The sequence below is a fragment of the Neofelis nebulosa genome, chromosome 11 (genome assembly GCF_028018385.1).
Source record: "Neofelis nebulosa isolate mNeoNeb1 chromosome 11, mNeoNeb1.pri, whole genome shotgun sequence".
Taxonomy (NCBI): Eukaryota; Metazoa; Chordata; class Mammalia; order Carnivora; family Felidae; genus Neofelis; species Neofelis nebulosa.
Genome location: NC_080792.1, coordinates 70,878,913 through 70,905,206, shown reverse-complemented (window position 1 = coordinate 70,905,206; position 26,294 = coordinate 70,878,913). Strand labels below are relative to the sequence as shown.

Below are 26,294 nucleotides of genomic sequence, written 5' to 3'. Positions count from 1 at the left end.
AGCGTTCCAAAGAGAAAATGGTGAACGACCTCCCTCTCATCTCTTTTTCTTACCACCTAATTCTCCTTCTTGGAGTTGCCAATGTTACAGTTTCCTCGGTACCTTTCCAGACAAGAAATCTCAGCCATTCACTCTTTTTTTTTTTTTTTTTTCAATGCTTACTTATTTTTGAGAGAGAGACAGAGACAGAGACAGAGTGTGAGCGGGAGAGGTGCAGAAAGAAAGGGAGACGCAGAATCCGAAGCAGGCTTCGGGCTCTGAGCCATCAGCACAGAGCCCGAAGCAGGGCTTGAACTCACGGAGTGTGAGATCATGACCTGAGCCAAAGTCAGACACTTAACCGACTCAGTCACCCAGGTGTCCCACCCATTCACTCTTGATTCGTCTGTCTCCTTGCTTCTGGATGGCAGCCATAGTATTTGATAATACGTGCAGTAAACCCATTTTGCAACCTTACTTCTCAACTCGGAGCTGATGTTAAAAGTTTGAAGTTATTTGGGGGAGGGGAATCAGGCCGGTTTAACAATAAAACATTGATTTTACCTGATATTTTATAGCCATAACATATTTATTCCATGTCTCGTTCTACCCTTATTACAATCTAGAAAATAGGTAAGAGCAGGTATTATTATCTTCATTTTACAGCTCATAAAACTGAGGTGAAGAGAAAGTAACTGCCTTTCATTATGTCTTACGGCTAATCAGTGGCAGCATGAGACCAGAGATGCTCAATTGTTCCCCCTTGAATTCATACTTCTGTCCAGTGATGCAGGTCTGATGTGAGGGGGATTCTTCTCCATGACCACACACTGAGAGTTGTAAATGGACTCTGTTCTGATTTTAGAAATCCTTTTGTTTCTCACCTGCAAGAAAATATTGGAAGAAGCAGTACTGTGAGGGGTCATTAACGACCCACCCCAAGAAAAATATCTCATTATAACCAACCTCAGCCCTTCTCTGTTCTAGGCATTGTGCCAGGTGCTTTACAAATGTCATTTGATGCCGCACAGCCTTGTCAGCTGGATGGTATTAACCCATTTTACAGTTGAGGACACTAAGGCACGGAGAGATGAAGTAAACTGCCAGTGGTTATGCCTATTTCTGCCACGCAGTGTTGCCTCCTAATTTGGGTGGCCAGAGCAGAAATGGTTATTATCCCTGTGACAGAGATACTTTATTTATTTAAAGATCCAACAGAGCGCTACAAGTCTTGATTATTAGTAGTTATTAAAAAGATGATAAAAACTCCAGTGTTGACCTCTGTTAAAAATATCATAGAACGTAGGGGCACCTGGGTGGCTCAGGTCATGATCTCACGACTTGTGAGTTCGAGTCCTACGGCGGGTTCTGTGCTGACAGCTCAGAGCCTGGAGCCTGCTTCGGAATCTGTGTCTCTGTCTCTGCCCCTGCCCCGCTCGTGCTCTGTCTCTCTCTCTCTCTCTCTCTCTCTCAAAAACAAATAAACATCAAAAAATAAACAGCAAAAAAAAATACCATCGAATATTAAAGAAGTAAAAGCTTACTTCCTGGTTTCAGGCTGTTCCCATCAAGATGAAGGCCTAGAAGTAACACAAATAAGCTTGAGAACATAAATAACGGGATCATAAAACCACACTCGGAAACACGGAATCAGAGAGGTTTGAAGTTAGGCCCGGGAGGTTGTTTGGAGACTCCTTCCCAGCCTGAAGTCATTCTCTCTCCCCCATCTGTGGTGTCAGTGATACCATCAGCCTCCCAAGATACCAAACCACAGACACGGAGCTCTAGTACATTCCTTCCACTCCCTCATCTTCACGCTTCTGAGGGGCAGCCTGGCAAACTAAATTTCGAGCGCCCATCGGTAGTGCACCCGCCCCTCTTCCACAGAAACAGCAGTCCGCCCCTGTCGGTTCTACATCTGTCCCTGGCCCTGCCGAGCACGCTTCTCCTGGTTCATACCCCGTCACAGCCGAGCTCAAAAACGACACCAGACCGATTCGTGGGCCCCAGTCTCTGTGCTGTCCAGGACAACAACAACCCCCTCCCCCCCCCCCCCCCCCCCCCCCCCACGCAGGGACAAGGATTCGCCTAAACCGCAGCCCTCCTGCCGCTCCCCTGATGACAAGGCTGTGGTGACTCATTTCAGCACTTACTCTGCCTCCTCGCGTGCCGGCTCTTTGCTTTTGTTTGGGGTGGAATCTTCACTCAGATGCCTTGCTGCCACAGACACGCGTGGTGGAAAGGCACCGGAATGTGTTGTTTATGTCACCGGGGAGTTGAAATCAAGCTGGGCCTCCGTGCCCGGCAGAGCAGCTAGGTCAAGTGCGGAAGTGCACCACTGCACATTGTGCAGGGACGCGTCGTAATGGTTCCACTTCCGGTATTTCCAGGACGAAAGAAGTTCCTTCCAGGACAGTCCTCCCACAGGTGACCACTAAAATCTCAGGCGGGGAGGCGAAACCACCTACCTGAAGGTACTAGAGAGTGAACGCATGCAAGCAGATTCCGGAGGGGCGTCAAAACACGGAAGAAAGAAATGGCACGGAGGGTGTTTGCCATTTTTATGGCTTTTAGCCTAAGATCAGACCACACTCAGCAGCCACATGTGGCATTTAAAGCTTGGACAGAACACTGCAGTCGTTCCGGTCTGAAGAATAAGATGACAAGTAAGATGTAGGGCCTCTACAGCCTGCGTAGAAACCCTGCCCACATGTCTGGCTGACCCCTGAACTGCAAATGCTTGGGACAGATTCTGGCTAAAGATAGAACAAAACTGAGATTTGAACTGGTACTCAAGAGACAGATTTTTCCATCTGAATCCCATCAAGTTAAGTGCCTACTTAACAACAACAACAACAACAACAAGATCAATACTCTTTAGAGGAAAGTAACAGAATTCACATCTTAACTTTCACAGTGTCCTGGATACATTGAACAATTAGTTGACGTTTAAAGAAGCAGGAAAAGGGGACTCAATTCTAAGAGAAAGGACGGTCAACTGATAACCAACCTTGAGATGATGCAACTGTTGGAATTAGGGATTTCAAAGCATTTATAACTCACAACGAATGAAAATGTAAGAGAGAATAACATATAAATATATAAAATACATAAAAATATGTTATCAGGTATATTTCAAATATAAAGTAATGAAACATATAAAATATAATTCAACAGACAACTGGAAACTTTGAAAAAGAACACTGTGGAAATTCTAAAACTGAAAAATAATAATATCTAAAATTAAAAATTCACCGGATGAGCTTAACAACAGAATGGGACTGGCACAGGAAAGAGTAAACTTGAAGATAGACCAATGGGAAATATCTAATTTTAGGAGAGATAAAAAGATTAGAGGGAAAGAAAAGAAAAGAGCCTTATAAATCTGTGGGACAATATCAAAAGATCTCACATGCATGTAATCAGAGTTCAAGAAAAAAAAGGAGAATGAGAGTATGAAGTAGGGAAAATATTTGAAGATGATCAAAACATTCCCAAATCTGGTGAAAGGCATACATTTAAAAATTCAAGAATCTCAGAGAACCCCAAGGAAAATAAATTTTAAAAAGCCATGCTTTGGTACATCGTAAGCCAAACTTCTGTGAATAAGATAGAGAAAATTCTGAAAGCAGCCAGAGCAAATCAACATTACTCAGAAGGGAACAGTGATTCAAGTGACATGAATTTCTAATTAGAAAGAATGGAGGGCGGAAGGCTTTGGAATGATATCTTTAAAATGTTGAAGGAAGAAACTGTCAATCAAAAATTCTATAAAGAGCAGGGGTGACTGTGTGGCTCAGTCAGTTAAGCATCCAACTCCTGATTTCGGTTCAGGTCACTATCTAATTTGGTGAGTTGGAGCCCTGAGTCAGGCTCTGCGCTGACAGCATGGAGCCTGCTTGGGATTCTCCCCCTCCCTCTCTCTGCCTCACGTGCACACGCTCTCTCTTCTCTCTTCCAAAAATAAATAAGTAAACTTAAAAAAAAAAATTCCATAAAGAGCAAAAGAATGTTTCAAAAATGAAGGCAAAATAAAGATATTTTCAGATTAAAACCAAAAAAAGCTGAGGGTATTTATATCATAAGATCTAAGTTACAAGGAGTACTCAAAGAAGTTCACCAGTTGAAGGGAAATACTGGGTGGAAACTTGTATCTTCAAGAAGAAATAAAGACCATCAGAAATGGAAAATAAATGGGTAAAAACAAAAGACCAGTTTCCTGTTATTTTTTTTTTTTTTAAGTACATAAGACGATATATAACAGGGGCGCTGGGGTGGCTCAGTCAGTTAAGCGTCTGAGTTTGGTTCAGGTCACGATCTCACAGTTTATGAGTTTAAGCCCCGTGTCAGGCTCTGTGCTGTCATCTCGGAGCCTAGAGCCTGCTTCGGATTCTGTGTCTCCCTTTCTCTCTGCCCCTCCCCTGCTCGCGCTCTGTCTCTCTCTGTCTCTCAAAAAAAAATAATAAAAAAAAATTTTTTAAGAGATGTTATAAAACAAATTTAAAAATCAGAGCATTCCATGATGTTTATACTATAGCTGCATGACATATCCCAGGTATATGATGAAAACTGGAGGTGGTGTGAAATGGACCAATCATTTGCAAGGTTTCTACTTTTTTACTTGAAATGATGCTTTGAAAAGGATGTATGTTGTAATCCCTAGAACCACCACTTTAGAAAACAAAATGATGTATAGCTAAAAAGCCAATGTAGATTAAAACAGAATTTTAGAAAACATTCAGATAATCCAAAAGAAGGTAGGAGAGGGGGAAGAGGGGTAAAGAGCCCATAGGGAACAAACAGAAAGTAATAAAATGGTAGGACTTACATCCAACATATTAGCACTTTCATTAAGTATTAAAGTGAGAGATGTTAAAATGATTTTTTTTTTTTTTTTTTTTTTTTTTCGGTTCTACTATTATTTATTTTTTTAAATATTTTTGAAAAAATATAATTTTTTTACAATATTTTCAACTTAAACACTATTCACACTGAACACGTATGGCAGCTTAACCTACCCAAGTATGAAGTTTAAGAAGCCAAAACTGTTCTAGCTTTGTTAAAAGAAAAGTTGTGCTGCAGACCATTGTAGTGATGGTTAACAAAGCAAGGAAAAGCACCACTCAAATCATGTTACAATTTCTTTGTTCAATTGGATTATGGTGGGTCAAATGTTGCACTTCACATAGGCATGGCTATGATGCAGTGACACCTGAGAAGATGCAATACTTCCTCAGATCTAACACTAGGAGGATTCACATTTCTTATGTGATAACATACCATAAAAGTCAGGGCTAGTTCTCATCATGAGCATTACCTTATAACCTCAGTAACCAAAGACTTACTTGTCTATAATGAATTGTTTCAAATTAATTAACAAGGCCTTCTTCAGAAAACGGAAATTCTTCTTGATAGTGACAAATGCAAATTTAGTAAGTCTGAACTGAGAAATTTGCCTAACAACTTGAACTTAAATTTACTCGTTAAAAAAAAAAAAAAAGTTTGGACATTAACAACGGTTAGCTAACGCTAAGGGACCAGTTTAGCCTCAAAAAAGGCAATTCACGAAGATTTAGAGGTCATTTTAATTTGGCGCTTTGTTACATCTTGACTGGTGCTTCTTTCCTCGCTGTCTTCACATCAAGCCATGGGGCCAATTCTATTTTCAGTAAATGTTTGACAGCTTATTACTTAATAACAGTCTCAGCACTTTTATTAAGCATGCAAGACTAACAAAACTTTGGCAATGCATAAGTGTAACACAGTGACAAGAGAGAGCTTTTACAATTAAGTCTTCTAATACTGCCTTCACAGTGTGGAAATTGTGCTACATCCACCAAAAGAGGGCCCCGTCTACTCAAATATTTTAGTACTTCACCCCAGGAACAAACTCCTTTGCATTTGGATTCAGATTGCTCTTGACCACAAGATCTTCCAGAGAAGAGCCATCACTGATAACAAGGTCATTAAATTGGTCTTGGATTTGGTCCATAGTTTGTGGGAGATCTCGAGCTGGAATAAACCACTCATGTTCCTCTTCTTCTTCCAGCATTTCTTGGAAACAGCGTTCAATAAATTCTTCTTCCCATAACTCCTCTTCTATTTGTCTGTTGAATTCCTCTTCATTTTCCATCCACATGTACTCTGCAAATGGATTGTCATCTTCATGAGAATGACCATTAATAATCACATCTTCATTGATGATGCTTGGGCTAGTACTGCTGCGACTTGGATCTTTCATGGTTGGCGTTAGTTGTCGTTTTTAACCCAGTGCACGGCAGCGGGGACGGCAGCCAACGAATCCGGTCGGCCTCCGCGGATCTCCACAGGCACCGCCGCTCCCCCGCTCGTCGCGCGCTTCGCCCGCCGCCTCCCTTCTCCCTAAAATGATTTTTTAAAGCAGAACCAAAATATCTGCTATTTACAAGTAGATTGAAAGTAAATTCATGGTAAAAGACACACCATACTAGCAGGAGGTGTAAAGAAAACTGGAGTGCCTTCAGTCAGATAAAATAGATCTCAGGACAGAGTATTACCAAAGATAAAGAGGGACATTTCTTTCTTTCTTTCTTTTTCTTTCTTTCTTTCTTTGTTTCTTTGTTTCTTTCTTTGTTTCTTTGTTTCTTTCTTTCTTTCTTTCTTTCTTTCTCTCTTTCTTTCTTACTTTCTCTCTTTCTCTTTCTTTCTTCTTTCTTTCTTTCTTTCTTTCTTTCTTTCTTCCTTTCATTTTTGAGAGACAGAGACAGAGCACGAGCAGGGGATGGGCAGAGAGGGGAGAGACACAGAATCAGAAGCAGCCTCCAGGCTCTGTCTGAGCTGTCAGTACAGAGCCCAACATGGGGCTTGAACCTGTGAACCACGAGATCATGACCTGAGCCAAAGTCAGATGCTTAACCGACTGAGCCACCCAGGCACCCCGAGAGGGACATTTCTTAATGATAAAAGGATTAATTCACCCAAAATACATAAAGACCATAAATGTATTTTTGCCTAGTGACAGAGTTTCAAATTACATGAAGCAAAATGTGATAGAATTAAAGGGAGCAGTAGATATTTCTGCAATTCTATTTGGTGATTTAAACACTACTCTTTATTGAGAGAACAATTAGAATTTGATAAAACAATTAGAAAAAAACTAAAAACCAGTAAAACATAGATGATAGAAAAACACCATCAAACACCTTGACCTAATTATATTTATGGACCACTACATCCCCAAATCAAAGAATACACATTCTTTTCAAGCACCCTATAGTACCTCTAACAAGATAGATCATAAAACCAATCTCAATAAATTAATTATTGAAATACTATAGAGCATGTGTTCTGACTTCAGATATTTGGAAATTAGACACACTTCTAAATAATCCATAGGTCAAAGAGGAAACAAAAAGGAAATTTAAAAAATATTTCTAATAAATGGTCATGAAAATCAACATATCAAAATTTGTGACCTGTAGCTAAACCCACATAGAGGGACATTTATAGCTTTAAATATTTATATTACAAATAGGGAAAGATGGAAAATCAATGACCTACGTTTACACCTAGAAAAGTTAGAAGAACACAGCAAACCCAAAGTGAATTAGAAAGAAGGAAATGATAAGGATAAAAGCAAAATCAATGAAAGAGAAAACAGAAAAGCATTATAGAAAAAAATCACCAAGCCAGAAATTGCTTCTTTGAAAAGAGAAAACAATTGATAAACCCCTAGTGAGACTGGCTAAGAAGAGACAGAGCATGAATTATGAATGTAAGAGCTGAAAGAAACATAATTGCTTCAGATCTTATGGACACTGAAAGGATAGGAGAATATTATGGACAACTTTATACCAATTAATATGGCAACTAAAATGAAATGGAAAAATTCCTTGAAAAGCGCATTGTACCAAAACCAATACCAGATGAAACAAAATATGAATAGCCCCATATCTATTAGAGAAATTTTAACTCATTAAAAAACCTTTTAACAACAAGCTCGCTTAAAGCCTGGATGGTTTCACTGATTAATTCTATCAAAGAGTTAAGAAAAACCCCACCATTTTATACAAATCCTTTCAGAAAGTAGAAGGGGAAATGCTCTTTCATTTCTACTATGAGACAAAAATCTGACAATGATATCAGGGAAAAAAATCACAGAAGAATATCCCTCATGAACACAGGTGCAAAAATATTTAGCAAAATATTAGCAAACTGAATGTAGCATGACCAAGTAGGGTTTATCCCAGGAATTCAAGGGTGGTTTAACATTAAAAAATCAGTCAATATACTTGACTGTATTAACATATTGGGAGACTCAATACTGTTAAGATGATAATTTCCCCTAAGTCATTTATTGGTTCAACATTATACCAATCATAATCCCCAAGTTGATAAGCCGTCCTAAAATTTACATGGAAATGCAAAGGACCTAGTACAGAGAGGTTCATAAACTATGGTCTGTGGACCCGCCACAGTTTTGTAAATAAACTTTTATTGGAACAGCCACACTCATTTGTTTACATATCATCTGTAGCTACTTTTATGCTCTAATGGCAGTGTTGGGTAGTTATGACACACACCATCTGGCCATCTGGCTCTAGATAAAAGTTTGCTGACCCTTGACCTAGAATACCCAAAGCAATATTGAAAAAAAATAAAGTAGAAGGATTTATACCACCTGACTCCAAGATTCACTATAGACCTATAGTAATCAAGACAGTGTGGTGCATAAGAATCAACAAGAAGATCAGTAGAGCAGAATAGAGAGCCCAGATACAGACCTGCACTTAAATGGTCATTTGATTTTTGACAAAGATGCCAAAGCAATCCAATGGGGGAAAGAAAAGTCTTTTCAACAAATGATGCTAGAACAAATGGGTATCCCCATGAGAAAAAAAATGAATCTCAACCCTTACCTCGTACCAAACACAGAAGTCAATGCAAGATAGATCATACACTTTAACATAATAGCCGAAAGTATCAGAGGAAAGTACATTCTTGATTTAGGGGTAGACAGGTCATAAAAAATAATAGGTATAAAAGAAAAAAGTATACATTAGGTTTCATCAAAGTTTAATACTCAATGGCCTGAAAAAGACATCATGAATAAAATGAATAATCAAGCTACAAATCATATATCTGACAAAAGACTGGTACCCCAGAATATGTGAAGAGTTCCTACAACTCAATAATAAGATGGCAAACAATCCAATTTAAAAATGGAGAAAGTTTCAAACATACAACTCATAAAGTTATGTGACAATGGCAATGTGCCCATCCAAAAAATATTTACCATCACATGTCATCAAGGAAATGTAGGTTAAACCACAAGAGAATACCACATTCCCACCAGAACGGATCAGATTTAAAAGACTGACAACACAAACATTGGTGAGGTGTCAGGAACATTCATGTATTATTGGAGTGGCTATAAATACATATTCACCCTGGAAAAAGTTCCAGCAGCTTTTATGAAACTAAACATATATCTACCCTATGTGCTGGCAGTTTCACTCCTAGGTATTTACGCAAGGAAAATGAAAATCTACGTTCACAAAAAGGATTCTATGTGAATGTTATTAGCAGCGCTATTCATAACATCCCAAAACGAGAAACAGCTCAGATGTCTATCAACAGGAGTCATATAGTATAGTCATACTCAACAATCAAAAGCAACAACCTGCGGATACAGACAATGGCATGGATGAATCTCAAAAATACTTTACTGCCTGAAAGCCTTCTACAGAAGACTATGTACTGTACGATTCCATTTATCGGAAGTTATAGAACATGCTTAATGGATCTATGGTGGAAAAAAAATCAGAACAGTGTTTGCCTCTGGGGTGGTAAGGGCAAAGATTAACTAGGAAGAAAGCTGAAGGAACTTTGTAGGGGGAGACTAATACTCTATATCTTGATAGGTTTATGGACACAGTGCATACTTTTGTCAGAAATCTTTGAATGTACGTTGAGATTTGTGCAGTCCTTTTTATGTAATTGTTTTTACTTTTTTACTGTATATAAATTTTAAATTAAAAACTATAAACAAATATTGTACTCCAGTAACATACCTTCTGAAGTATTTAGGGGAACTTTAATTGAAGCCTGTAAATTTATTTTGAGTTGCATCCAAAATACAAAAGTGAGTTTATGAATGGAAAGAGAAAAATGGTTGGATAGATATGCAATAAAGCGATTTTACTAACATGTTAATGTTAGAATCTAGGCAATAAGTATTTGGGTATTTATTATAAAATTCTTTCAGGTTTCCTTTATGTTTAATTTTCTCATAATAGAGTTTTTGGGAAAATGTAGAACTGCAGCATGGACATGTGTATCTTAAAAACATCATGGAAAAATAAAGGATAAAAGTATCACTTTTCACTTACATGATTAAGTATCACAGTATCACTTACATGATTAAAATGCCTGTGTCTAGATTTAGGGGTAGAAGTTCAGACAAAATTATATACAGTAAACACATTAGAATAGTTGCCAATGGGGAAAGAACCAGGAGTGGGATCTAGGGATGACGGGATGGGTGCCAGGTGGGTGTTGGATAGAGAAGCCTTGTGTGGACAGTGATGGTAATGGGGAGAGAGGGAGGGGAGGTGGATGGTAGATGGAAAATCATTAAACTTTGCCAAATCTTGGCCTCACCAGTTACTAACTATGCCATTTTAGGCAAATTGTTTAACATTTTTTAGACTCACTTTTCACCTCTGTAACATGGGCATTCTGATCTCTACTTCACAGAGTTGTGAGCCTTAACACTAGAGAATGTCCAGGAAGTTCCCAGCACAGCCCTTAATCTCTGCCAGACATTCAGCAAAGGTCTATTCCTCTTCTTTTCTTTCCATTCATCTAAATCCTTGGTGTCCTTCAGGGGGCTTACCTTCTCTAACTCCACAAATAGCATGCCTCTTCTTTTTTTCCAAAGACCGCCCATACTTGCAGCCCATTCCATTCTGTCCCACTTTGTCCCACACATATGGAGTTGCTTTGTGACTGTGTCCTTTATGTCTTTCAGTAACCATTCCATAGCTTCTTGAGGGCTCCGAGTGTAGCTTGAGTGTCCATCTGCCCACCGGTCACCCAGCACTATTTTGTGTAGTTCCTTGTGTCCCTCTGTCTTGAGCGGCAGCTCTAGGAGGGCAGAGATGGTGTCTGGGTAACTCCCTCTCTTGTCTCCGCATGGACAGGGCTTAGCAGATATTTGATGCATGAATGAATAGAAATCACCTGTTTTTCACTGTGCTTTTCATTCAGCACTGTCTACTAAATATATTGATTTATCATGGCTTTTACCCACTTGCCAGACTTGCTGAACTTGTCCAAACACACAGAAGCAGTAGAATGGACCCAGCCCAGATTTGCTGCAGGATGGCACTCCAGAAACACAGTGACCTCAAAGACAAGGACCCTCTCTTTGCTGTCGGTGCTCTTTCAGCCTTTCTGTGAAACTAATGATAACATTTTAGAGCAGAAAGTCGGTCTTATATTTCACATAATTAAACCGTCAAATGCTAACGTTAGATGAAAGGATCTGGGTGTTCAAAGGCAATCGGGAGTAGTCAGAGAGATTGCCTTCATACAGGAGGTGAGTGTTAGGCAGAGTTTATTGGTGGGGGTGATGTGGGACATCTAATGAGACGGTGGAACATTCCGAGGGTCTAGAGTGACATGAGCTGGGGATTGATGATAGCAGCAGATATGTGCTGGAGGGGAACCCACAGTGGGGTGTTGGCTGCTTATCAGGCTTATCACATGACACAGAGGGACAAGATGGCGGGTTCGTGAGTTGGAAGCCATCACCATCCTCTCTCTGCTCTGTTTCTTTGCAACACCCTTATCTCATCTTTGATTTGGTCCCCACCTCCTTTTCTTTTTATCTGGGCCAAAGACAGGCTCAAACCCTGGTTGTAAAATGAAATCCAAATGACACACTTGGAACCCTGTATTTCAGCCCGGAAATGTTGGTTTTGCGTTGTGTTTGGCGCAGAAAACAGCCAGCTGAGATGGTCTGACACCCAGGAGGGTCCTTTGGCAACAGCCTCAGCCTGATATTTCCATGTCTTCAAATCAATCCAAACTACTCATTAGGAGGCCTTGTTTCGGCAAGCGCTCTTCTGCGTGCGGGACCGTCGTGGGATTACCACTGCCTTCCCTTTGGTCCATCTCATCATTCCTGCCTTCGCCACATTTCTGGACCCCGGGTGACAGCTGAGAAAAGCAGCTTCCTTACATTCTCTTCAGGAGGGCCAGATATGCATATATGCCATTTCTTCTGCTAAAGGGGTCCCTATGCTATTTTCCTGACCCAAATCATCCCTTTTGACTGACTGGGTAAATGTTCCAGGGATTTAAGCCTTCATTTGGCTAACAAGCACTAGATTACATTTACATTTAAAAGAATTGTTTAATGTATTCTGAAAACCTTAAAAGCAAAAGTGTCCATCAGCAGGCATTACTCTTTGCTCCAAATGATACCAGGGAGCACTTTCTTTGGGTAAAAACAGTCTTTCCAAAGGAGCATGCTTCTTTTTTTCCCTAGGAGTTCTTGACCTGCCTTCCTTTTCTTCTCTCTAATCATTAAAAAGGAAAAAATAAATGTAGCTGCCTTAGTTACTACTTTCTAGGATCCTGAGCCCCTAGGCTAGAATATGTGCAGTCTAGGCTAGCCCCTAGAATATGTGCAGTCAAGGGCAGGCAATCTGTGAAACCCTTCAGGGTTAAGCAGGGAGAGACCACAGTCTAGGGTTTTAGGGATTCTGTTTAATGGGCAGCAGCATTTCTCCATTTAACATTGCTTCACAATTCATGCCATAAAAATAGCTCTGGGGTGATCTAAGCTGTTATTACCCTTGCTCTTTGAATTTGGATTTTGCCAATATTCTATCCTGAGCCTTAATGATGCAGGATATTGCAATTTGTTGCTTCTCGTGATACATGTAGTAAATCCTAGATTCAGAGGTAGTAATTCTCAACTCTATCCTATCTTGAATGGAAACTACTTCCCTTATTTGGTTTCTCAGCAGCCACTACCGAGTTGTGCTTCCTTAAGGTTTTAAAAAAAAAAAGCAAAAGAAAAGAAAAAGCAGACCACTGGCAGAATAATTTGGATCCAAGTAGATTCTGTGCAGATGCCCAGTGGGAGAAGATAGGCCATCCTGATCCAGAGGGACGATGGATAAAGCCTCTGCCTCACGTGGCTCACTAAGGCCTGGTTCTGAAGGCTGACACAGCAGGAGCCATTTCATTCTTTGCCTTTCTTTGTGACCAACATGCCGATACAGCCACCGAGCTATGTAGGCAGTCTCTCGAGCACTGCTCCTACCCTGTTGTAAACCTAGAAACAAATATTTAGCTGGCTGTGGAGTGCCATCTACATGAGTGCTCTCCCTCTGGGGGTCTGCTGCACACACAGCGCCTGGCTGGTCCTTTCACGTCGCACAGGACATATAATATATTTACGTCTCGCGTAACCATAGAAACCTGTTGTGTCGGAGAAGACTTTATGATTTTGCTGCTCTCCGGAAAGAGATGAATAAAGCCACAGGGCAACCTGCCACCTCTTGTTTAGTTACTTTGTAATCGTTTAGCAATTAAGACTGCAGAACATATTTACTATAATTTTCACATCTGTAGACATTTTATAGAGTATTGAATATACATAAGGAAATAAAAGCACTTGAGACATTATTTTAGAAGCCCTATAGCCAACTCAATTTTTCTTTTTTTGGTTTTACTTACACAATTTGTACTTAATTAATTATTTTTGAGAATGGCTGATCTTTTTCTTTTTTTTCTTTTCTGTGGTAGGATTTATTTTAGGGAATCCTTGGAATAAGGAATTCATACATTTCGGTATGCTGGCTATACAAAAGGGGTGTAGAAAGAACACCATTTGGGAGTTGGGAAGGGTTGGATGGAAAGCCCAGTTTAAACCTGAGCTCTTCCACTGACTGGCTGGGCTTCCTGGGGCAAAAGTGACTGAATCTTGTAGAGCTTTTAACAAAATGCTCTATGAATTGGGAATAATAATAACACTACCTTGATGGATCATTGTGATGAAAATAATAGAAGGAAAATACCAGGCACGTGACAGAGGGTCACTATGTGGCACTATTATCAGTTCTCTTATTCTTACTTTTCATCTCTTTAATCTAATGTGGAATGTACTACAAGTATATTCTGATGCTCACAAAAGCTTGTTTTGTTTAGCACATATATGGTACTTCATACTTATCAAAGGCTTTACAAATATTTATTAATTATAAAACCCCCAAGGGAGCTGAGGAATACAAATTCCATCTCTTTTCCAATTAATTCTGCACCTTTCCATTTGGCAAATACATGTGTTTCAGCGCTTTTAATAGAGCAAGGAACCCCCTTGGCTCTTTTGTCTATGCCTTGGATTGTTTAAAGGAATTATCCAGGATGTCATGGAAAGCTCCGGTTTGGCTGCCGGATGACTCGGGCGACCCCTGCTGGCCAGCTGCAAAATCAGGCTTGCGCACCAAGCCAAAGGCTGCACCCTCACCCCCTGGCCCCGAGTAAATTAGCTGTGGACCGAGCAGGCTATGGGTAGTGGGGTATAATCATGGCTGCGAAGGCATGGAGTTTACTCTTATTGTTATTATTTGCTCTATTATTGTTATTTAAATGGAGGTATTAGAATGCAGGGGACGTTTCCCACCAGCTAATAACCATTTAAGTTGCATTTGGGGGCTTTCACGACTTGACAACAGCTTTTCAAAATCTCGAGCTGTTAAACCCCCTACCGGGTTAATGTGGCAGAAAAAGACAAGAACGACACCAGCCAGCGGCTTTTTGTACAGTGCTGTACCGCGAGCATCTGGAATAGAGAAGAGGAAACGGATCCTTTTAGAAAATCCAATTAGAGAGAGGGAAATATGCTTTGCTGAGAGAGTGGGTTGGGGTGCAGGGAAAGGTTCTCCCCCAGAGGTAAAAGCCTTCGATATTCACAAAGGCAAAGCCCGTATTACTTGGACTTGTTTCCGAAAACTAGGGTTCCTGGAGATCTTCTCAGGAAAACACTGCTCGTGAACAGACAGCTGTTTCCGCCCAAAGTTCAATCTAAACAATAGCAGAAATGACTATTCAAAACCAGCACAGAGATGGGGAGATCAAAGACTCACCGTGATTCCTTCGGGAAGCATGGGAGTCACTTTCCCCCTGGCCTCTTGTTTTTCCATTTTCATTAAAAGGTCTCACAAGAGATCTAGGGAATCGGGATTTTCCAAGTCACCCTAGCTTTTAGGGACTACACCTCATGTGAAAAATAACCTCTCCCCACACCTTTTTTTGAACCTCTAGTCATACCTTGACTTGCTCTGCCAAGAGGTCTCATTATCCACACCGAACAGACTCCATTGGGTAGCTCTGGTGACATTATTTGTATAAGAAATTTCAAAGTTGTGCAATTCACCTAGGTTTGGAGGACTGTAGGTAAAACTACCACACAGCCCTTCCAGTTTTCCTCATTAAGGAGATCACATAGCATCGGAATATGCATTTTCATTATGCTATATTAGGGCTGATTGCATTTGTAACAACTCTGAGGGGTATTCTCACAGCTTTCCGTGGAAGGTTAGCTGCAGGACTCACATTACAAGCAGACACAAAAGGAGCTTTGCTATAATATTCTCATTTTCCTAAACCCGTCATCTCTTTTTCATTTGTTAAAGGAGCCCTTTGGCTTTTTAACATAACCTGTATTAATGCCGTTGTAGGAAACCAAAATCTTTAAACACTGACCCCAAATCTTTAAACGCTGTCTCTTGTTAACGGCCAGTAAAAGGTGTGCCCAGACTACACTCTACCTTTGTGCTGCTCAAACCCCTCTCCATATAAATGCCTCTGAACAGTATGTAGTGTGTATGTCACATATGCAAATGTTCCTCCCAGCGACCTTCCTGGGTCTTAGTGTTCAAGGGAAATGGACCTCATGGTGATCTTTGAAGACCATTTTCTGTTCTAATAGCCTGTTTTCCACAAGAACATAGAATCAAGTGGAATTTAAAAGCATGCATAGCATATAGGAGCTCCTGCTGCTCGGAGGGCTGAGCTAATGGAACCACCCCTGTAGACTTTGGGCCTCAGAGTCCCCGATTGCCTTTAGAAAATGTGACCATGGATCAGGCAGCTTCTGAGCCCTTGGGGGCTGGATTGGTGTGTGGGAAGACACAGGCCTGGACTCGAGCTCCCCTAGCTCCAGAGCCCAGTTCTGCTGCTTATTGGCAGTAGAGCCTTGGGCAAGTGCCTGAAATTCTGAGTCTCCCTCAAAACACCTTTAAGAGAGGTAAGATGTACCTTCCAGCTTTGCTAGAAAGACTAAGGCTAGCAGGGCCCTGGTGCTCAGCTATTTGCTTCAGCTGTTATTAATAACATGAGTCAACGCTATTGCCCTCTGGGTCTGGAATTGAGGGGCCCTACAGATGAGAAGGGGTACCTGATTTCAGATGCCCAGGGGAAGGGCCCAGAGCCTCTCACCTGATAGGATACTCTGTCTGCACCCACCCTCACTCCCCCCCATGTGACACGCCCTCACAAGACACACCTCTCCCACACACCACGCTCATTCTTCACACTGTGAAGACGCTCTCACTTCACACTGTGACTTGTTCACACACACCCCTCACGCGACATCTGCGTGACACACACGCTCATCTCATGTCCTCACTGCCACACACTTGCAGAAACCCCCAGCCTGACAAATGCACACCCTCCCCATTTCACCCGTGCCCACACGCGGGCACCCGCAATGAGGAGAGGCGGGGCCCCAGTGAGCCCCTAGACAGTCCCCAACTGGGGTGGGGAAAGGAATAGCCGAGGCCTGTTTTAGAAAGTGCCGCAGACCAGCCTCCAAGGGCACAGTGGCCTCCAGCACTCCAGAAGTTTTGCCCAAGATCCAACTCTAGTTTTCAAAAAAATCCTTCTGTAACAATTGGCCCTTTCTCTGGTCGCCTCATAGAAGGAAAGTTCAAGATTCCAGGAAGGAAATGGAAGAAAGTCATTTTACAATTACCTGACCCGCTATTTATATAAAGGTGCCCGTTTCCTTGTTCCAGTGACTGATTTGGTTCTCTGGGAGGGGCTGAGGCTAAACTTATGGTGGGGTTTCTGGCATTGGTACCATTTCGCAGTTATTGCTGTCTTTTAATTTTTTTTTTACATTTATTTATTTTTGAGAGAGAGAGAAACAGAGCGCAAGCTGGGGAGGGGCAGAGAGAGAGGGAGACACAGAATCTGAAGCGGGCTCCAGGCTCCGAGCTGTCAGCACAGAGCCGGACACGGGGCTCGAACTCGCGAACCACGAGATCATGACCTGAGCAGAAGTCGGACACTTAACCAACTGAGCCACCAGGTGCCCCAACCATTTCACAGTTGTATCAATGGCACAGTGCTGGTGCTGAGACACATCTCCCAGACCCTCTGATGCGTCCAGAGAGGCCCTCGGTAGTCCCTATGCAGCTACCCAGCCTGTGCGGAGCTTGCCCTGTGCTAGGCCTTGTGAGGACCAGGGACATGTGAGAAAGGGTTCCTGCCTCCACACCTGTCTATCCAGAGAGGGGGTAACCAGCTCTGTGTCTGGAGCTTATGTCTGGAGCTTAGGAGTTGTTGCCCTGAAGGTATGAGGAGCTCACTTTTGGACAGAGGTGCCCAGGGGAAACTTCTAGAGGAGAAGGCATCTGAGCTGGTTTTGAGAGAGAGACATAATTCCCACTTGCGTGGGAGGGTCAGGAGTGATCTAGAGGGGGAGTCCAGGTTGAGGGCACGGCCAAAGCAAACCAGAAATGACACCTGCAGTGTGGGTTTGTGAGATGGAGAGTAGGCTGGTCCGGATGGAGCAGGCCTGGAGAGGACGACAGTGGTCTCCAGCACCAGGCTTCTGCACCCTGTCTTCTAGGCCAGCATGTGTGGTGTTCGTGCAGCTAATGCCTAATTGGGCTGATGGCTTTAGGATGATTCGTCTGACAATATTTTATCTTAATGCCACCTCTGTCCTTTTGCTTTAGCTGTTTCCTCCCCCAAAATACCCTACTCTGTCCCTCCCACCTGCCCCAACCCTCATTCCTTGAGTCGTCCTAAAGTCCACCACCTCTGAGAGGCCATACAAGGTCACCCCTCCTGCCACTGGCCCCTGTGTCCTTCTGCATCGGACCTTTGCAGCTCCTGGCTTGTGGTGTGGTCACATCCATCCGTATTTCAGCTCTGCTTTTCATCTGGGAACTCCTGAGGCCACAGACTCTTAACACTTTGTGGGATCTCCCAGAGCAGCTTGTGCCTTGCAGGCCCTCCAGTCCAGGAGGACCCGGGACTATGTGTTCTTGACACTTCGGCTCCCTCGCCTTCCCTTCTCAGAGACCAGGAGCCCAGTCAGTTGTGGGTTTCCCAGGCAGAAAACATCTCCCATGTAGACAAGTGTGGCCTCTTGCTCAGGAGCTCAGGAAGCTGGTTCTGAGTGCAGAACCCCATTTTGGGGAGTGGGAGGAACAGAGCAGTTCTGCCTTCAATTTTGGCCAAAAGCTCGACTCTAGCACATCATCCAGGAGGAGGATATGGATGCCTCCCTTCCTCCACACCGAAAGGCAGTGGTTTCCTGGATCCAGGAAGGGAAGACAGCCAGAGTGTATTCTTCTTATCAAATAAATTACAAGGCCACGTTAGTCTTTCTCCCACTCACCTGAATGTGGTCGGACACAGCAGCGAGGGTCTGTCCCATGATGGCCCAGGAAAGCGTCACACCTGGCCTGGTCTGGGCCGGAGATTTGCTGAGGGTGAGGGGCAGGCCTACTCACTCACTGCCATCACAAGGGGTGGAGGGAGGGCAGATAAGGAGACAGGACCCTTGTTGTGTGGTTAGGCGGCTTCGGTTAGGATGGTTAAAGTGGAACCTTGCTTCATGTGGGTGCTTTGTAGGCTCTTCAGAGTTGTCCTGCAGCTTGCTGGACTTGGGGAGATGTGCCTCTAGTCCTGTCTTCTTCTTCTTTTTTTTTTTTTTTAAGTTTATTTATTTATTTTTGAGAGAGAGACAGAGCAGGAGCAGGGGAGGGGCAGAGAGAGGGGGAGACAGAGAATCCCAAGCAGGCTCTGCACGGTCAGCACAGAGCCCATTGTGGGGCTCGAACCTACAAACCATGAGATCATGACCTGAGCCGAAATTAAGAGTCAGACACATAACCGATTGAGCCACCCAGGAGCCCCTTCTGTCTTTCTTCTGCAGAGACCCTGAGACATCTTCTCAGCCGTTGGCATCCTACGGTCCACCTCGTCTGGCCTCTCCAGGTGGCCTTGTTGGGCAGAGCCTGAGATGAGACGTGCCAGCTCCCCGCCTCCACCGTGGACCACATCTGGTTGCGCGAAACACTCTAGTATCCCAGAGCCCCACAAACTCTAGCAGTGCCGGCCGGTCCCCTGCTCCCAGCTGAGCAGTGAGACTCCACTTAGCAACAGTCGGTCTCTCTCCTGCCTTCAGGGTGCACATTTCCAAGCTCTCTGAGTGGTACCCCCCACGAGAACACGCCCTCCGGGCTTAAAGTAGGAGAGGTGCCCTTCACTCCTTGCCCCAAAGGGATTCACTGTATGGGGGTAGCTCTCCAAAGAACTCTCTTCTCCAGCCTCCTCATTCCTTTTTCTTGGGGTCCTCTCTGACCCCTGATATGGCTGGGGACCCAAGATCCGGGGGCACAGTCTCAGAGTCACCTCCTGTGTGCATCTGTGTACGTGGAGCTGAGGCTGAGCGCCCGTCCTCCAGTGGCTGGTATTTGCTGTATGGGCATCTCAGAAAGGTCTCATTCTGAAACTCTGCTCCCTATACACGTGTCCAACACACCCACCGCCCATATGCGCACACTCGCACACATAATAGCTGTCCTACGGGCCCCTCGAGTCACACACAAAGGGAGCGGTGTCCACTTGGTGGGAGCACAGAGCAGCTTTTACGTTTTCACTTGGTTACCTTTTGAACCAATTTAAATATTTGCCGCAAGTATATTTTACTTCTACTTTTGCTGTTTTCACCAAGGAGAGCGCACATTGCTGCCAAATATTGGTATGGCTAACATTTCCATTAAGTGCTTGTCACAACGACACAATGACGGCTTCCGTCTGTACAAAGGGCTTCACCTGTGCTCTCATCATCTGGTGCTCAGAGCAACCCTGTGCAGCTGGGATGGCTCTCTTTCCTGGACGTATCTGGGCATGTACACAATACACATGTGTGTTCACAGAAGTTCACACCCGGGTCTCCCAGATTGCAGGGCTGCGGCCATCTCTACTGCAACAACTGTGTCCTTATGTGTCGACTTGGGCATTACTGATGTGACAAGGCCAAATTGATGGCAATGAGTTCCAGGTCATCAGGGGAGGAGGACCCCATGGCCAACACTTCCTCAGCAAAGATTTCAAAACTCAAGAGCCCAAGTAATGGGGCCCTCCAATTGATTACACTCTTTCCGCTTCTTGCACACAGGCTATTGAACAGGCGGAAGTAAGACCTTCTCATTTGTTGGATCGCTGTGTTTACAAAGAGAAGAAAAGCTGGGAAAAAAATCCCGTGTTCTTCCTCACAACACTTAAGTACAGACTAGATAATTCCAGGTCATAAGATGAGCAGAGTATTTACAAAGGGCTTTCGAGTTAAAATCATACATCTGTTTTGGACCCCAGACACCAGGGCTTTTTGGTTTTTGATTCAAATGATCATCTGAACAAGGCACTTCAGAAGAAGAATTTTTATTTATTTTGCTATCTACATATTAATTAATTAACTAATTAATATTTTTTGAGAGAGCGAGAGCAAGCATGGGAGAAGGGGAGAGGGAGAGAGAGAATCCTAAGCAGGCTCCATGCTCAGCGTAGAGCCCAACACAGGGCTTGATCCTACTTCCCTGAGATCATAACCTGAGCCGAAATCAAGAGTCGGATGCTCAACCGACTGAGCCACTCAGATGCCCCAGAAGAGACATTGTATTATAATCTTAACAACCATAGCACATATCAGAACTTACTGCTTCTGTGTGTGTGTGTGTGTGTGTGTGTGTGTGTGTGTGTGTGTGTTATGTGTGTATAGATTCCTGGCAGGTAAACAATCATTTGTCTTCAGATCAACAGAAGGTTTGTTCTCTGGTAACTGTTAGATAATAGTGTGGATTAACAATCTTGAGATGATACAGGGAAAAGCAATTTCTAGAGTAATAGACAAGAGAAGCATTTCCAGAGAGAGGAGTGTATGACAGTGACTTTGGCTTTCTGATGAGAAATGCTAATACCCGCAGGGCAGTGTCAACACGGAATGCTGGAGGGGCCACTCCCTAGTGTGGATTTGATCTAGTGGGTTTGACTTCACAGTGTGTGCTTGCTGGACCACATCCCCTGTGGTTGTAAAGTCTGGAAAATGATATGAGTGCACTCACAGGGAGGGATTTTCTGAGAATAGCCTTCACATTGTCCTTGTCCTCATGGGTGATTCTAGCACCTTCCTCCAGCATGCAGCTCACATTCTTCCCGCCCATTGACTCTTGCTGGCCTACTCCCCACGTGCCCCACAGGGTTGAAGGATGCCAGAGCAGCTTCTAGCTCTGCAGGAAGGCCACATAGTCCCTGAGGTCACCTTCCAGTCCCCCGCCCCCCACAGCAGGCCTCTCAGAAGTTTGCTTAAACCAAAGAGGGGGGCTTAATAAGGTTATGGGGATGAGGAGTCCCATGAAATCCAAGGCAAGCCTGGAACAGAAAAGGAAAGCAGTGGGGAGTCCCGGGGCTGCATGGGGCAGGCTCGTTCTCACCGCCACTCGGCCATCTGCTTCATGAACACTTCCTACTGCAGATGTCCAGTTTGCAGTTGAAAGTACAACACACTCCTTGCTGCCTGCTCTCAGTCCCAGAGTGGGAGAATGGCCCCTGGGCTCACATACAGCTTACTGAACTAGCCACAGGAAGTCACGCTCAGATCTCCCTGAACTCCAATGCACAAATGTTGGGGAAAGGAACCGGATTGGCCTAGCTCAGGACAGATGTCCACCTCTGGCCCAGTCAGCACTGGGGGTCCTCGGGTATGAACTTGGCACTGGGAACTCACGCCCGTGACCCTGTGGATCAGGGAGGCAGTTTCTAGAATAGAATCTTTACGATCAGGGCAGATGCCCCAGTGCTGCCTAGTACGCCACCACCTTCTCTCCTCCTGAAGGAATAGCCTGCTTTCCTGCTTTAAAGCCTCACATCTCTGCTTCTGGATTTTTCTCTTATGTCAGACAATGCATGGAATAGGATGCTTTTTCTCCAGCTTCGCCTTTCCTTGTTCTCCCTAAAAGTAAGCCCAAGGCTCCTTTTATCTTAAAGGTTCACTTCTAGTCTCTATTAAAAAAAAAAAACAAAAACCAGACAGTGTCTAGCAAATAATTTGCATGGGAAAATTTCAGAGGTCTCAGAAATCTTGAGTTCCCGAAGTCCCAGAGTTTCTGGGATTCTTGCTAAGTGGCTTCTGGGATAAATGGGTCTTTTTCAGCTATTGGCAGAGTGGCCGTGTAAAGCCTGGTGGGCATCCACATTACTTATCATAGGTACTTCTGTTCGTATCTTTAAGACATGCCCTGCTGTGCAGTCCTGCAGTTCTCTAACCTGGGTGCACCGGTCAGACGTGGCCTCTTGCAATCAGGAAGCCCCACATGATAATACGCAGTGGCGGCAAATCGAGTAACTCTTGCTTCCTCAAGTTTTGTCAATTACACAGAGGTCTTTGCTTTGCAAGAAGGGGCATTTTCCTGCCCCGATGTGATCCCACAGGGCTACTGGCATATGAGCTGCCTCACCACCCTGTGCACCAGAAACCGAAGATGGGTCGGTCTCTCATGCACCATTTCTAGCTTCAAGGTTGCAAGCGGCTCGCCTTTGGCAAGGAATTGGTTATCAGCGCAAAAGAAGCCAGGAGATGCTTTCGGGGGGAGGAAGAAAGAATGAGTTAGCAAGGGGTCTCGAGACATAAATAAAAGTGTGGAACTTCAGTCACAACTGTCAGAGTGATGACGGAGAGTGTGTACTTGGAGAGATCAGGAGGCCATACTTACAAATGAAAATCCTCTCCCGAGCCTCTTGCCAAGCCCTGTCCCTGAGAAGAGAATGGGCTCTGGCACAGCTCTGTGGTGCTTGATTCATGGGCCGTTTCCATCTCTTGGGGGAGAGCTGCATGTGAACAGCATTCTGGAGCCTGCCTGTGGCGATGGCATGATTTATATTCCCTGGAGTAGGCGGGGGCTGGGTTTCTCCTGGGGTCCCGGGAGCAGATGTTGGCAGGGCAGGTGGGCACCACAGAGAAGCTGCGGCCCACCTGCTGGACTGTCCCCTCTCAGCCCCGCTCCAGGTCCCGTGCTGTCGTCCTCTACTGACTTTAACCTTTCGCCTTCATTGTTCTCTGTGACTGAGATGATCTAAACCTCAGCCATCCACCCAACTCCATGCAGGGGCTGGGGCGGGATCCAGCCTGGACTCCGGCCAGTAGGGAAATGCCAGGTCAGGGGCCTGGAGCAAGAACAGAGACCTCTGCCTCTCTCGGAGGTCCAGGAGTAGAAGGGGCCAAGTCCGAGCCAGAAACCTTAGGCCTCAAGAGCCGCAGGAAAGAGGAGATAGTGTGGTGATCAGGCCCAGAGGGCAGGACAGATAGGCCAGCCAAGAGTCCTAAGCTGGGTCAATAGGACTGGAATGTGAGCAGAACGGGGAGAAGAGAGGTTTGGTGCATCCCCAGCTTGCCAGTGCTGGGCAGCTGACTGGGTCAGGGGTGCCCCCCTCCACTCCTCCTGCCTTGCCACCTGGCTCCCATCCTCTCCCCCGAGGCCTTCTGGTCTCCTGTTTGCTGAACCGTGACTACTGGTTTTATCTGCAGAGCCAACACTTCTCCGCTGTTCCTTCTATTTCACAACACAGCCCTTGGAAGAGTGGCCCAAGCCAGGCCATGAGTCGAAGTGCTCCAGGGACTCTTTCTGCACGACCCCTGGCTGTTTACTTATTCATACTCTCACCTTTATCCTCTCTCTCCCATCACCTGCCGATTGTTCATTTAGCCTCTCTCTGTGTACACACATACACACACATCTACATACACACACCACCGTGTCAATTTATTTTTTTGTGTTGCAGGGATTAGTGTGCCCATCTAGCACCTTCTCAGAGCTTTTCAGGGGCAGAGGCTTGTTTTCATTTGGAATAATCCCAGCCAAGAGCTGGGCACACACTGGTCACACAATGAATGTTTTTGAGGTTGGTTGACCTGATGACCGGATGGATGAATGTGTGGCACCAAAGTGTATCTTACCTTTCTAAATCCCTCTCAGGATTTGGTGCTAGCAGGATTTATTTTATTTTATTTAAGTTTAACTTACAGTATGTACCGGCCAGGACCACAGCAGGAACAAGGAACCACACTAATTCGAACAGGGATAATTTAAGATAAAGAATTGTTAAGTTTGGGGCACCTGGGTGGCTCAGTCAGTTAAGCGTCCGATTCTTGATCTCAGCTCAGGTTATGGTATCACAGTTGATGGGATCGAGCCCCGTGTCAGGCTCTGTGCTGACAGTGCAGAGCCTGCTTGGGATTCTCTCTCTCCCTCTCTCTGCCTCTCTGCCTCTAAATAAATGAACTTAAAAATCCTTGTAAACTGTAACAGATTAGATTAGAGGGATTCGCTAGTGAAAGTATTCCAAAAAACACAGGAATCACAGATACAAGGAGCAGTCACTGCCCTTGAGGACTGAGACCAAGGAAGAGAGTCCCCACTCCAACTGAGGGCTGAGATGTGGACCTGTTTGGAGAAGTTGCTGTGGTCTCACACTAGTGGAACTTGCTGGAAATCCACCCTCAGAATTTGCAAACATATGCTCTCCAGGGTGCTGTGGAAAGGGAGATACCTTCATCTACTACAGAACCACCCAAGGAGTGGTTACCACGGGAGGCTGATGACCCCTGGGGCTGCCGCTGCTGTGTTTTGTGGAAGTGGTGCTGTGGAGAAAGCCCCCCGTCCCCGCCGCTGCAGGAACGAGGTCCTGGAGAAACCTCTGGTGGGGCAAAAGCCAGATGCCAGAGAAACTGCTTGCACCCCATGAGCTGCACACTGGAGAAGCTGCCCATGCAGAAGGAGCCAGACCCCAGGGAAGCTGCGCCTGCTTCAGGAGCCTGCTGAACCAGCACGCTGCAACCAGGAAGGCAAAACCTCTTCCTCCTCTATGTCTCTCCAGCGCCCTCTGCTGACAAAGCTCAAAACTGTGCCAGCTGGCCCTTAAATGGCCATGATCCATTATTTTGGAGCAGGCAATGAGGGATGAATTTGGAGCACAGAGGCAATAAATGGGTAACTGGCACACAGTAAAAGTTACTCTTTTGGTGTACGGTTCCATGAATTTTAATCCATATGTGGGTTTGTGTAACTGCCACCACAATCAGGATACAGAACACTTCCATCATCCTAAATAACTATTATCTTTTTCTTTAATGTTTATTTATTTTTGAGAGAGAGAGAGACAGTCTGAGCGGGGGAGGTGCAGAGAGAGCGCTCTGTTCAGACAGAAGAGAGCCTGATGTAGGGCTTGAACCCATGAACTGCAAGATCATGACCTGAGCCAAAGTCGGACACTCAACCAACTGAACCGCCCAGGTGCCCCAAATAACTATATCTTTTATAGCTCTACTGTATAACTCCCTCTACCCCTAATCCCTGGCAACCACTGATCAGTTCTTTGTCACTATGGTCTTTTCCTTTGGAGAATGTCCTATAAATAGAATCATACTATTTATATAACCTTTCAACACAGGCTTCTTTCACTCAACCTCAAGTTTTTGAGTCTTCTGTATTGTTGACTGTATCAGCAGCTCATTCCTCTTTATTACTGAGTATTCCATTGTATGGATATACTTGTTTGCTTACACTCATAGAAGAACCTTTGGGTTGGTTCCAGTTTGGGGCAATTACGACTAGAACTGCTTGAAACATTCACTGATTACTACCTGAGGGTTTGCAGGGTAAATAAGTTCATTTCCTCAGGAGTAGAATCTCTGGGTCATACAGTAAATATTTCGTTCACTGTGTAAGAAACTTCAGAGCACATTCCAGAATGACTATACCCTTCTGCTTCCCCCACTTGCAGTAGATGAGCGTTCCAGTTCCTCCATCTTGTCAGCACCTGATATTGTCAGCATTGTCAGTATCTTGTCGTGGTTTAAATTTGCATTTCTCTTATGGCCAAGATACCGAACACCTCTTCATGTGCTTATTTCTTACATTGTGCCATTCTTATATTCTCTTTGGTGAAGTGATCATTCAAAT

The 26,294-nt window shown here is 44.2% G+C and overlaps 2 protein-coding genes and 1 long non-coding RNA gene across 6 annotated transcripts in view; 1 reads left to right on the top strand and 2 right to left on the bottom strand.

Annotated features, from left to right (window-relative positions):
- The window catches only part of TTC28 (tetratricopeptide repeat domain 28), a 637,046-nt gene that overhangs the window by 555,549 nt on the left and 55,203 nt on the right, over nucleotides 1–26,294 (top strand). The window lies entirely within an intron of this gene.
- Nucleotides 193–2,324, bottom strand: LOC131490611 (uncharacterized). The gene is made up of 3 exons (XR_009251150.1): nucleotides 2,133–2,324; nucleotides 1,524–1,559; nucleotides 193–863 (listed from the first exon to the last, which is right to left on the bottom strand). It is a non-coding gene; the product is annotated as an uncharacterized LOC131490611 (long non-coding RNA).
- LOC131490609 (polyadenylate-binding protein-interacting protein 2) lies at nucleotides 5,675–6,359 on the bottom strand. Its single transcript, XM_058693132.1, has one exon. The coding sequence runs from the start codon at nucleotides 6,218–6,220 to the stop codon at nucleotides 5,846–5,848; it is 375 nt and encodes a 124-aa protein (XP_058549115.1). The 5' UTR covers nucleotides 6,221–6,359; the 3' UTR covers nucleotides 5,675–5,845.